This window comes from Argiope bruennichi, chromosome 8 (assembly GCF_947563725.1).
Source record: "Argiope bruennichi chromosome 8, qqArgBrue1.1, whole genome shotgun sequence".
NCBI lineage: Eukaryota > Metazoa > Arthropoda > Arachnida > Araneae > Araneidae > Argiope > Argiope bruennichi.
Genome location: NC_079158.1, coordinates 115,365,248 through 115,379,552, shown reverse-complemented (window position 1 = coordinate 115,379,552; position 14,305 = coordinate 115,365,248). Strand labels below are relative to the sequence as shown.

General features: G+C 30.5%; 1 protein-coding gene across 1 annotated transcript in view; it reads right to left on the bottom strand.

The window, feature by feature from the left end:
• Positions 1–12,003, bottom strand: part of LOC129981373 (retinal dehydrogenase 2-like) — a 31,751-nt gene extending 19,748 nt beyond the window's left edge. The window contains exons 1-3 of the mRNA XM_056092199.1: positions 11,849–12,003; positions 3,984–4,088; positions 2,664–2,804 (exon numbers count right to left, since the gene is read on the bottom strand). Of these exons, the coding sequence (XP_055948174.1) occupies positions 2,664–2,804; positions 3,984–4,088; positions 11,849–11,887 (285 nt within the window). The 5' untranslated portion in view covers positions 11,888–12,003. The remainder of the gene's footprint in view (positions 1–2,663; positions 2,805–3,983; positions 4,089–11,848) is intronic.
• Positions 12,004–14,305: the final 2,302 nt, after the last annotated feature.

Genomic DNA, 14,305 nt, shown 5'->3' with positions numbered 1-14,305 from the left:
AATTCAGCAAATGATTAGGAATACTTTAATGTTACACAGTCTGAAAAAAAAAACCTACCGATTTCAGCTAAAACTATGCATTTTTATATAGAAGACAATTTGTTTTTTGAAAACAGCAACTTAGCTCATATTTATGACATCCAAGACAAAAGAATTTGATTATTTATGAGCAATGAGAGCACAATATTAACTCTTTACACTCGGGAAAATAATTCGTTGCAACAAAGGACTTTTTTTTTTATTGCTCCAAATATGCTTTGTTGAATTTCCATGAAAAATTAATTTGAAAATTCTTATTACTGTACGTGTTTTTAACAATCAAAATTAAAATAAATAAATAAAACGTCAAAATTATGCACCATCTTGAACGGTGCCTGGAAGCAATCATCCAAGTATAAAAGGTTAATCAAGTAGCATTATAATTGAAATATGTATATGCAACTTTGAACACATAACTCTAAATATTTTTTACTTAAGTATAATGTCTGTGCTGTTTATTTCGTGCCACAGTTTTGAATTACGATATTCCTACAGAAATATCATTTCTGTAATAAATCTTAAAATGAATTTTAAAATGTTTAAAATGTTAATAAATTTTAAAATGTTTAATCTACACTGAAGGACTATATAGAAGCACAAAGGAGTTATCCATTTGCGACAAAAATGTATCTATATAATGAGCATACTCAGAAAAAAAAACAATTACTATTCCAAAATAAATAATTGATTTATTCCAGAATTCGCTCTTAGGAAGGTAATAAGGTGTTGTTCAAACTCACCATGATGGATGCAAATTTACAACAGCTTACTAAATCTCTCGTATAGCCTAGGCGATTTCTTGCTAATTTGTCGAAATAATTTTAACTAATTCCGAAAGTCTGATTAAATCTGCGCATTCTGGAATGCTAACAAAACCTTTTCTAATAAGGTCTTGAGAGATATATTAGGCGCCCTAGTTGGAAGGGGTAACGTTCGATTTTCTTGAAGACAATTTACAGTTGCTGAGTGCAACCAGAAATTATCTTGCAAACAGTAATCGCGAAAAGGAAAGGCAACACAACTAGTTCCAGAGTTTCACTCTAATATAGAGTGCTGTAAGTCTCTTAAGGTGTACGTACGCACTTGAAGATTTTTTTTTTAATTTTAACTTTAAAAATCCAATTTTTTCACAGTAGGTTATTAATATATGTTTAAACTCATTTCAGTGAGAAAAAACCATATTGCAATAATTATTAATTAATTAAACAATATTTAATGAGCTAATTAGCCTATTTTTTGAAACATATCTTAAATTCTAATTTGTACAAACACACAATTCTAGTTGGAAATGATGCCTAATATTAGTCTTCATGTTGTCTGCCTCAAACAAGTTATAAAAATGTATAGTTTTTTTTAAACAATTTTTTTATAAAGAATTAATAGAAAAAGGGAAATTTTTTCTGTCATTTTAACTTTTAAACAGCTATTAAAAATTTATTTATATAAATATAACTTTGACTGAGGCACAAAACATCCGCTATTTCATACAGATTATTTTGATATATAAATAACTGTATTTGGTTCATTTCTTGTTGAGTTATGATTGTTTGAATGAAGCAACATAGTGGAAAAACATCATTCTTCATAAAATGAGTTTTAGAAACACCGTAACTAGAGTTTTTAATGAAAGCACCTCAAGAAAAATAATTATAACTCGAGAAATATTTCGAATATTGACAACATCTTGGTATCGTTTGAAAGCTAAAGGATCAGAGAACATTATTAAGCAATATAAAATATTCGATATTTTGAACGATTTTCGAAGTTTCAAGTGTGTACGTATACCTTAACGATTTGAAAAGATATCTTGTTACAAAAACAAATGAGTCCTCAGACCATAATTTAATTTCATGACATGCGATGGTGGAGGAAATAACTCCACTTCTCCTTGAATGTCACGTGATACATCTTCACTCATCATCAGAATAGAGTTCGAAAACTGACTAGTAATTAAACACTATTCCTCCCCAGCCAACGCAGTTCCATGCTGAGAGATCCTTACTCCAATACAATCAGACTCTACAATGAACATAAATGAAAGGTAAACAATATAATGTCTGGAGAGGGGGAAGATTCGCGCTCTCAGTCATCAAACAAGGGTTCTGTTGGTAACTTGAGTGTGGTCATAAGCCAGATAGTTCATAATGACCATCTGGTGCTGCGGTAATTGTTCACTTTGCCTATCTACTTTGTTGTGGCTCTAGTTGGACCATTGCTGTTCATTCAAACTCATCATCTTTCAACTAAAACATCGAGTGGTTCTTCAATAGTTCCTAAATCCGTTTGGTCCCTTTCATATTGATAGCACGACCGCTTTGAAATTCTTGCATTTGCTCATAATGAACAGTAATTTATCTCGGAAGTATTGTCAGTGAAGACAATCATCTTCAAGAAAAACGCATCAAAAACTTTCCTCGTTACTATTTCAAGAACGGCCGTTACATAAAACTGCTGCATGCAGTTCCAATGTGTTAGGGCATCGGTAACAGACACCAACATTTAACTTGTATGCATAAGTAAAATAACCTATGGCATTTCATTATAATGGATTCACTTGGTGGGAAATATACCGATTTTTATATCTTTGAGTGTATCTCTATTTCATAATAATATTTCATACTGACCGCGATATATTCGATGTCTCTCTTGATGAGGGCAGCTAACTTGAAGAGGAGTCGTCCTCGCTCAGATGCGTCCATTGTCCTCCAGGTTGATCCTCGTCGAAACGCCTCCCGGGCTGCCTTCACGGCACGGTCCACATCGGCCTGGAATAAAAAAAAAGTGCTTTAATACTACAAAGTTGGGTACATATTTATTCTTATATCTCTATTTTGATAAGGAATACAAAGATTTACACATATTTATTCTTATATCTCTATTTTAATAAGGAATACAAAGATTTACACATATTTATTCTTATATCTCTATTTTAATAAGGAATACAAAGATTTACACATATTTATTCTTATATCTCTATTTTAATAAGGAATACAAAGATTTACCAATTTGGAATTTCCCAGGGCTCTATGCTTCGAAAAATAGATTTATACATATCCAATTGCTATCAAATAAATTTATATATATCCCATCTATTAACTGATGTTGGAACCTCATAACAAAATTCTTCAGGGTAAATTTAGTTACACTTACTTTCAGTTAATCAGATTGAGATCTTAATTTAAAAATGGAGCAGCAAATATATGAAGTTTTAAACTATCTTGTCTATTTCGCAAAAGAAAATTTATAAATGGTTGAAACTAGATTATGATTTGTCTTTACATTTCCAATGAAAATAAACAAATATCATTAAAAATGTATAGCTCTCTTATTCAGAAATATTTAAATTTATATAAGTACTTTAAAAGAAAATTTTTCAGAAATTTTGCGATACAGAAAATATTTTTTGAAACTTGCATGCAATTAAACTACACAAATAACAGTTTTAAATTATCATAATACTAATCTAAAGTCGTAATAATTTCTGCCACGAATTAATAGGGGATCAATAACCTATAAAGTAAAGCTTCTTTTTTTAAAATTATAATTTTAAAAAATTACACTACACTTCCGATTATAAGGCTTAATGTGCAAGATTACAAAAACCGGAGAAAAAATTCTTAATAGATTATTGCTTATGCATTCTAGCCCGCTTCCAATGCCTTGCCTTCCTTATTTAATTACGATAAAAGAAAATCAGATCGGATAGTGCAGAAGCCGGTTAGTCGCGAAACGGATATTCGGAAAATATACTGTAGCATTTATGGGGGGCTAAGTTCTAAGAATAAGATAAATTCCTATTCCTAGATTAAGATTTTAAAGTTCCTCTAATGTCTTGGATCCCTTAAGGCAAAGATCTAGTGTTTTAAAATGTAGCAAATCTCCGAGGAAACAATATCATTAAAAAATACATAAAAAATACATAAAAAGAAAGATCAACCCCTTACCTTGTCAGCTTCTTGGACATCGACGATTTTCGCCCCCGTGGCTGGATTGAAAGCGGGGAAAGTCTTTCCGCTGGCTGAATTCTGCCATTCATTGTTGATGAACAGCTATAAAAGAATGACAAACATAAATAGGTATTAAAACAGTAAAAGCTTAGACTACTAGAAATACTCCACACGAGTGTCATTCAGGGCTTTTATATATCCATGAATGAAATTATTAGCAATCAAAGAGTTGAAAGTTGATAAAGTATCAAATTACACGCTCATTTTCCTTTCTCAAGAGCGAATAATTTTAAACCATGATGATAAAATAAGTCAATTATATTCATAAAATAGTTATATATTACATAATTTTTTGTACACAAAAAAATTCAAATATTTAATAAAAGTCCTAAAAATCTTCCCCCCCCCCTAAGTCCTATAAGTCGCCTCAAAATGTGTTCTTAGCCACTGAAGGGAGGGGATATCCTGGACGGTACGGACGAAATACGTCGGGAGAGTAATCTCCTGGTACGGTCACCCAAAGCATGAAGGCCGTTCCAATCTACTCAGCTAATCTCTGCAGGCAAATGAGCAAAGACACTTCTATCCATGGATACTGTCCAAGATGCTACAATCTTTTTTGACCAACAGAAGCTACTCACTCCCTCCTTATGGCTTTGGTGATTATTACTATGGTTAGACTAAAAAGTGTCCACCTGAAGTATCTTTCCTTTGAAATTGGTAAAAAAATCCATCCCACTTGTAAAAATGCTGTGACCATCCAGCTTTACCGGATCACATTTGGGTTGCTTCGGACTTTCTAAGGGAGACTTAACATTCGATCCCTGTATTATTACAGATTTTTTTGACGGTCAACAACCTATTGAAGCTGATCTGACATATGTCAGATCTTTTGAAGGTAAGTCAACCATCTAACTCTCCGACCCGCCCTAAGGCACACGGATTTAAACCATAGAACTGAATGACCGGACCACCGCAACAGCAATTGGCGGGAACTGTGGTTGAGTCCTAAGGGCCGTCACCGGCCACGGTACAACCCTCCCCGAAGGAAGTACGTCCCGTCATCGATGGGGGAAGCCAGATCCCCCACCTATTAGTGTACCCTCCAGGGTGGCGAGATCCAACCACCATGCCGGAAGCATCTCATCCTCATTTCGAGGTGCCCCCCCGAGGGTCATCTTTTGAAGGTAAGCAGCAACAAAAATATTTTTTATAGTTATACCTTCAATCTTTAGCGTAATGAAAAATAAGGAAAGGAACAAAACGGAATTCCAAGCAAATGAGGGCAACAACGAAAATACGAATATAAAAGCGGCAGAATTAATATTTAATGTCCTGATCAATCTGGGTAGCGAGGTAACCAACGAGAATAATAATTAAAAATCCTAAATTACCTTAATGACTTCATCATCACCGCGATAGCATAGGCGGAAACTGCTGCCGATGTTCTAATCAGCTATTATTGAAACCTTGCCACAATGAACGGTCATGGTTCAGTCTCTCCTATAGAAGATATGTTCCGTTTTTGGATCACATACTAAAGTTGGTATATTTCAGCCTTTCCGCTTTTCAGATCACTTTTACAGACTTGGAAAGGGCAGAGGAACAGACGATGAACTCCTAAACAGATTAGTTTCCAATTTCAACATAAACCTACATTTTAAACGTTGAATCTCAGTTCTACATTTTATTCATCTAGATTTTTTATTTTATTATATTAACTTTAACTATTTATTTTATTTTATTATAATCAAACAGCCCGACAAACAGGCTTTCTCTGAATACAGTTTGCTCAAAATTTCACAGGAATTTACAAATTTGGTGTAAAGACTACGTACCAAATCACATTCGTCGAGTTAGAAGCATTTTACAGTTTTATTTGTCACAGATGGAGAGACGAACGGACAAGACAGATATTTTCCAAAAATGTGCTTTTCGAACTCAAGACAGTCTAAAATGTGGTGATTCATCAAAAATCGCGAGTCCGATTTTTTTGACGATTACAATACTTTTTAAGTAAAACTGCGCACAGATATTTTTTTTAGAATTGGTATTAATCGTGAGAGAGAGAAAGGGAAATAAAAAAATTTCTAAAAATTTAAAACCAGTTTAAATTTTTATCAGCAATAAAATAGTTGAAAACCGGTTTTTAAAAGATGACATACTAATAAAAAATCAGATTTCCTCCTTTAATCTCACCAGCTGATAAAACTGAAATGAGTGTAGTGTCATCTTTAATGACTCTGATACAATATCGCAAGAAAGTAATAAAACTTTGATATCGACATTGGAATGCATCTCCTTCCAGATATCCTAAACTCACTTCGACCTTCAGTGACACCAAGGTCAGAGATAAAACAGTTTTCTTTGATACGGATAGACAGATAAAACTTCAGAATGGCTCTTAGTGATAAACAAGAAATGGAACTGATCTTGATAATTCACTCGATAGACGATAACCTTACGTCTGCAGAATCAATTTGTAACAGGCCGACTGACAATTATCAGACAGAGGAAGAAAAATGTTTATTTTTTTCCCCCTTTCCCTAAGATGAACATAAATCAAAAAGCATCCGGTGAGCAATAACTTAAGTGAATCAAGTTTTATTCAGTATCAATGTTTGAAAATGGAGGAAGGTTTTGTATAAAAGAATTATAATTAGTATTACACTTAGATACTGGCTCACCATCAATGTCTTCACTTATTTGTATTTATAAAAATCAGAAGTGTTTGATATAAATACAAAAAATAAACAACAAATATAAAATGTTGAATATTTTAAACTGCAATGGATTTTACTTCATAATTTTTTTCTTATAAATGGGAAAGATAGCTACTCAACACAGCCATACCTCAGAACTGATCATGTGACCCGAGAGCAAAGAAGAATAGTAAATGGAAATTGAATTACTTGAGCAATTTAGTTTGGTTTAGTTTAGTTATATTAACGTTCCGTTTTTAAAGCAACACTATGGCTATTTTGGGACGGACCTCTTAATTTTGAACCGCGCTCGAACGACGAGGACTTCACCTGAGCTGGCACCTCTTCTTCAAACTTCCGCACCACACCAGTGGCACCGATTTATTTGGCCCCGACAGATTTAACGTGCATCTTACATGATGGTTCTTTGGTGGAATCTGGTCTCGAACATGAAACCCTCCGGTTCTTCAGCCCAGACCTTACCACCAGGACACCGAGGTCATAACTGACTGAACAGAGCGAGCACTAGACATAAGCAGTCGTGAGATGGTAATCTGAGATATATAGTATGGTGTTCCGTGTATTGAAACAAATTATTTGTTAATTTAAAAAGAAACTCATAGTACATAGATGGAAACTGCAGAAAATGGACTGAAGAAAATTTTTTATTTATCTTTTTCTGTTCAATTCTGCCTAATTTTGTAAGCGCGAAGATATATTTTCAATTAAATTGTATATCAAAGACCAAAGAAGTTTTATGTTAGTTTTTCGGAACAAATTAAATTTTCACAGTCGCGGCAATAATGTTTTTAAGAAACAAATTACCTTGGTTTCATACATCACTGGTAATTAGGAAGGAATTATTTACCACAACATTATTCATTAAATGAAAATGTAACGATATTTCTTTTTTGATTTCTTTTATTGATTCCTTAAGCAAATCGATAGTAAAATTATATTCAATCTTGAATCTTATATTTAATTTAAAATAAGAAACGCCTAGAAACATTCAAAATTAAAAATCATTTAACAGGATTTCCTGGCAGTCATATTACCATTCCATACAAATAAACAAAGTCAATGACCGCTCCTAAAAAAAAAAAACATCTGCTGGTGGCTAAAGTTATTTTAGGAAACTGTTTTCATATTCATGGGGCGTTCTACTACTACAAGACAGGAAAGCTAAACAAAACAAAAAAAAGAGCACTTTTTGAGATAACAGATGACAAAGTTCACTTCCGTAAGAACTCAGTGTGATTCAAATTAATTAGATGAAAAAAGTAAGTCCGGTAAATAATGTTAAAAAAGTTTTGAACGGAATTTTCTACACGTTATAGCTTTTATTTAATTTACCTTTATTTTACTAGCATAGTGAAATTTTTGGAACTTAAAAGAATAATCGTGAAAATGGATTGGAAGGCTCCGTTCAAATCATTTTTTTTTCTCTGAAAGCCTAGCTTTAAAAACTTTTCAAAGATTGTTCTTTGTAGAGTTTTAATTTTGGAATTTCATAATGTGTAGTTTTTAAATTTATCTTTTTCTATTCTTATTTACTATCTATAAATATAAAACACTTATATGGATGCAAAATTAGACAAAATTTGTTAATCGTCATTTGGCAACAGTTCGCATGTTTGGATTGTTTACATATTTGCGAAAAGGTCGAAACAATGATTTTTTTTTTTTTTTTTTTTTTTTTTTGCAGTTGTATAAAAGGATAAAGAAGTTTTCTAAACAAAATCGACGAAATCGAGAAATTAGTGAAATTGTTAAATCATTCATAAGAAAATTAAGTCGAAATGAACGAAACAAATTTATACCAAAGTATACGTCATTTGAATACGGAGTGAAATTTCCGAGCTACAAAATCTTTACCAATTAATTTCGTTACTTTGAAGTAACGAATGCTAATCACTCAGAATATTCTATCAATTTTGCACAAATATAATTTAATATAATATAGCAGCTTTTTGTGATACGATATAGTTCATCAAAACTGATGACTTAACTAAATTAATTTAGAGCCTAAGGGTAGTAAGTTAGGAGGTAGGCGCAGGGAAGTTCAGTAAAAAGATATTGCTCTAATAATATACAAATGAATAAATTCATAAAGAAATACAAACTCTCTTAAATTATAAAATATTTGCATCTTTTCAATCTTATTACATTCATCTAATTATCATAATTTTTATAAACATCAAATATCTACTTAAATAGTATTATATACAAGGATGCCTCGAAGAGTACGACGTAATAAAAAGTTTTACGTTTTCACAGAGTTAAAAAAAAAGTTAAGCTAATGTACTTCATTAACATGTTGAGTAAACAAAAAATACGGCAAATCGTTAAATTCAATTGATTAGCTTATTAAAGGAGGTCTTCATATTGTGCCCTCCATAGAGTCGTAAAATGCCTAGATCCACCATTCTGCCTGTGGAAGAATTTTCTCCAAAATTTGAAACAAATCTGTAATATTTATGTAAAGCCGACGTACTAATATTAATTCATTTTGTTGCATCTCCGAATTATTGGGTCAGAGCGTGACCTCGGAGGTCACGGTCAGTCACATACAGACAATTTTTTTTTTTTTCACCCCATTGGCTTGTGCTGTTTCAAGAGCATATTCCTCTAAATTTCGAAGTTACCTTTTTGACGGTTACAGTCATTTCTTTTTGTATGCTACAAATACAAGAATTTAGTGGGAAAATAATTTTAATGAACATCGAAACACTTTCAGTTATACATAAAAAGGATGTGGGCAATTTGCTTGTTGAGTAAAGAGGGATGTGACTAGTATAACTTCAGTTGACTTTAAAATCCTATCAACGTATTTAACATTATACATCAAATGGATTCCACATATGCAATTTAAAATAGTATTTAACCGACGTTAACAGGAAAACAAAAAAGCGGAAATGCTGAGCAAGAAAAAATCCAGTCAAAGCATAAAAAAATGATCAGTTTCGATATGCAGCAATCCATTTTGATGCAATGGCGTCGTCTTACATTGAAATATGTAGAAAGGAAGACATATGTCGTTCACGAATACATTATGAGGCATTGTTTTTATCAAACAATAGTTATGCATCTCTTATTTCAGCATTAAAATTTTCGCAATCGGGCAAATGGCCAATTTTTCTTTTAACGTAAAACTAAAAAACAAGAGAAGAAACTTTTTTTCCCCAATCTACGCCAAGTTATATCAAACAATAGAAAAATCGCCAAATATTAATAAAAGAATATATTTCGGTCACCATATTTGGCAATTTATCGCCTTCACAAAATTATAGTTTGGCGACTATGCTGCATATTTCAGTTTAACTTCTTTTTTTTTTTTTTTTTCAATAAACTATCAATATGCTATTGAAATGTCGGCTATCTAATATTCCTAAGAAGATTAATTTATATGAAATGCTACATTCAAAACTCAAATTGTTTGTAACAATAATTAATACTTAAAAATGCAATATTTGCACATATATTCATTTAGAAAGAATTCATTTAGAAAGCATTTTAACCTCGTATTTGTATGAATAAAGTAAACACTGTTTTATTACCGCCTTTATCGCTGTGTTTACACATGTATGGAGTCTGCAGCCGGAAAGCTAAGCGAGCGCACGAATTGTAAGACCAGATCTGTTTGATTCCGAAGTTATCAAATTTATGTTCAAACATTCTTTAAACATAAATATAGCTTTTATATTCAAAAACTTGAACATAATAGAAAGACTTAAAAGACATTTATCGGTTTCATGATTAAAGAAGAAAAAAAATGCGGTCTTATCTACAGTTACAAAACTGGGTAATAAGCGTATATTTTACTTCCTTCAAAAAATTTTGGACACATAAAATTTAATATCTTACATGATTAGTATTAGTAAAATGTTTTCTTGAACATAAGTTAATTCGAAATTGAATTCCACCAAGTTCTCATTTTTATAATTTCAGATTTATAAAAATAGTTATGAAAAAAGATGAATCTTCCTAATAAATTAGTTTAGTAACTTAACAGCCAACAAAATTATTTGAATCATCCTAATAAATTAGTTTAGCAATTTAACAATGAATTAAATTATATGATCAACTAACTGTTATCGCCTGACGACAATAAAAGACAATTATAGCTTTACAACCATATAAAAAAAGATCGAAAAAGAAAGAAAACTAATAAATTAAAATTAAAATTAAAAAATTATATTACAATGTGCAAGATCACATAAAAATATCATTCAATTAGAAAAGAAAGAAATAATCTAAAACCAAATTACCTCCTTGAAAAAAAAAAAACTATTACAAATAATTTCTTGTTATTTGACTTATAAAAACATCCAAAACTTATTTCACATTACATTGAATATATTAAATTGTTTAGATATCTAAATATTTTGATTCTATATGCGATTTACATAAATAAAATTGTCACAACAATTAAAATTATTTAAATATCCATGCAATTTATGTAAAAAAAATTTGTAATACATATTATCAAACATTTGATTATTTTCTTGATTTGCCAAATTAAATGCTAATTTGTTTTAATCATACCACTTTTAATGATTTTATCTGCTTCAGTTATTTTTCCTTGAATATTATTTTCGATTTATCAAGTTGTGTTTATTTCATTTAATAAACACAACTTCATCGGAATACAGTTTTCCAATTGGAAAGCAATAATGAATTATGCAAGATGCGTTGAAGTTTACGGTATACAAAACATAGAATACAGTAAAAAGATAACTTCACTTAAAATATGTTTAATTTTGATTAATTTATAAAAAAATATTGATTTGATATTTAATTTAAGAAATATTTTATATCTGCTCGCTCTGCAAAATATCGAATCAAATTATATTACTATAAACATTAATATCTGATTATCTTTTAATCCTAATTTTCTAATATCACTGTAAAATTTTTTGAATTACCTAAACCGTGACTCATATCTCATTTTTCATCGCAAAAAAAGGAATATTTTGAAAGCATTTGTCAATCAAAATGATGGAAAACTGTCATCATTTCCCTCAAATCAACCTATAATAAATTTTGACTAGTCATCAGATAGCCTCTTTTTGTTTAGACTAAAAACATCGTCATTGAAAACGCTATTCACAAAGAATGTAGTCAAAATCGAACTATTTGACAATTAAAAAACATTCTTACCTGAGTGTATTTCACTTCTGGATTCCTGTTGGGAGGCATGTTGTTGTTCGAGAGGATAATAACTCAGCTCACTACGGCTTCAAGGCACGCAGACGACTCGTCTGAAGCACGCACATCGCTTTATTGCTTTCTGTCTCGAGCGCATGCGCATTAACTCCTCTTCGGGTTGGATTTGTTTTTTTTTAAGATAACAACTAGCGTGATCGAGTTTCGAAAGAGAAACTTAAGATATATTATTGTTCAATTGCAGATCGCTGGAATATTCTAAAAATATATTAACACCTTGAAATTTCATTTCGAAATGCATTAGATTCTTCTGCGAAAGTCAATAAAGATTTAATACATAATAAAACATATTATGTTCGTTTATGGCATATATTTTCGGTTTGTAGGTGAAAATAACGCTGTAATCAAGATTGTGTTATTGATGTAGTATCTTTTAAATTACGTTTTCTGTTGTACGTTGAAATGATATTTTATTTATTTATTTATAGGAATGGTTGAGTTCATATTCTTTAAAAAAGAGCATTCAGAAAAAAAAAATGAATTATAATTTTTTTATTCTTGAAATAAATGGAATGCTTTTTAGACTATTTCTACCTTTAAATGAAATAATCTATTTTGATATCTTCTAAAGATGTAATGCTCCTTTTGCATCATTAACCGTATTTTATTAACATTTTTATTCCATTTTATGTATTCTTCCATAAAGCACATGAAATCTTGAATCAGTAACATCAGCTTATTATGTGTAGAAAAATTAAATAAACATTTTATTTTAGCACTAATAAAAATTCTGCTTATTGAAATAATCCATGAGAACGAATAATTATTTTTGCAATTATTGAAAGCATTACGATGTTAATGTATTAAATATATATTTAATTATAAACATTTATCTGAAATTTAAAAAAACACATCTAAGAACGTATTATGATCATTTAATTTAATAAATGAATTTCAGAAACAAATATTATAATTTAGTTTTAATTACTTTTATATAACTTCCGAACTATGAAAATAATTATCGTCTGAGAATGAATTTTCATTTTATCCAATATTTCCGACAAAAAATTTCTTCGATAATATAACATTAAATTAGTTTTGTTTTATGCAACGAATTTTGATGAAAATTTTATTATAAAAACTTTTCTTCTATTCTTTTCATAAAGGGAAAAGCTCTTGAAGGTAATAGATATTTTTAAATTTATACTTCAGAACTTGGTGACAATTGTCTTAAGTATAAATTAAAATAAGGCTTATAATCTCTAATCTCTTCTCTAATAATTATAAAACTTCTAATGTCTGTGTGTTAGCGTTTTATAGAACAAAACAAAGAATCTAGAATTATTAATTTTGGAAAAAGCTTACTTTGGATGCAAAAACTGAGCATCTCATGACATTTTTTTTTTTTCATATTTCTAATTAATTTTTTAACTAAAAAAATATCTAATAGAATTTCCTATTATTTTATTCTTAGTTTTTTGCTAATAACTTACGAAAATGTACTTTTGAACCCTTTAAAAATGCAATCTTTCTGTCCAACGCGATTAGTATAATTATCTATCTGGCATTTGGGTGGAAATTAACAATATTTTAGTATCTTCATTCCAAATCAAGGACTTTTTAAGGTTATCATATTTTGTATCCTCCTCTCAGGTAAGAGAAGTAAAAAAAAAAAAAAAAAAGTTCAGTGTAGTGTTGCTAGGTTGACTGAGAAAACTGACTAGCATTATTAATTTGGTAATTATTGAAATTAGCTGGAACAGGAATTTATTAGCTGTACAGGAATTTATCAATATTCCTTTATTATTTTTTTTCATTACTTCAGTAATGAACTATTTAGTTGCTTCTAGTTTGCTTTTATTTTATATTTCATTAATTTTAATTTTGTAGAATAATTTCCTTTATTCAGTGTTTATTGTTTTGCACCCAGTTTCTCGAGCGCCTCATTCGGAAACTCTTATCCCTTTTAGGGGGGGGGGGGTGAACACCTGAATCTAATGTATTTTATTAAAATTATCTTTACTTGACAAAAATAACTTCATTATTAGATTCTTATTTTCTGCTTTTTCTCTATTAATTTAGTCAGTCTCAGCTGAGATTAAAATTATCACTTTTGAACCCTGTTTGTGTATTTTGTTTTGGAATCTTTTAAAAGGAAAAGACAAAACTGTTCTTGTGACCTACAAATAGAAAGGAGATTTGATTGACACCTCTCCTATGCAAAGTTGCATGTTTAAAACTCCCCCTCTCTTCTGACTTTTGAATTCTTATTAGCCAAAAATGAGCAGTTTATCATAATATCTCACCGGTCAAGCTCTGCTTCTGTTGGAAACTTCCTTTTCTATGAAATTATTCTGTGAGGTCTCTCGCTATTTGGTTTCGTTTTTGTGTCTTTCTTTTTGATAGGATCGTTTTGACATTCTTTCTCGTCATTATAGTTGAAACCTGATC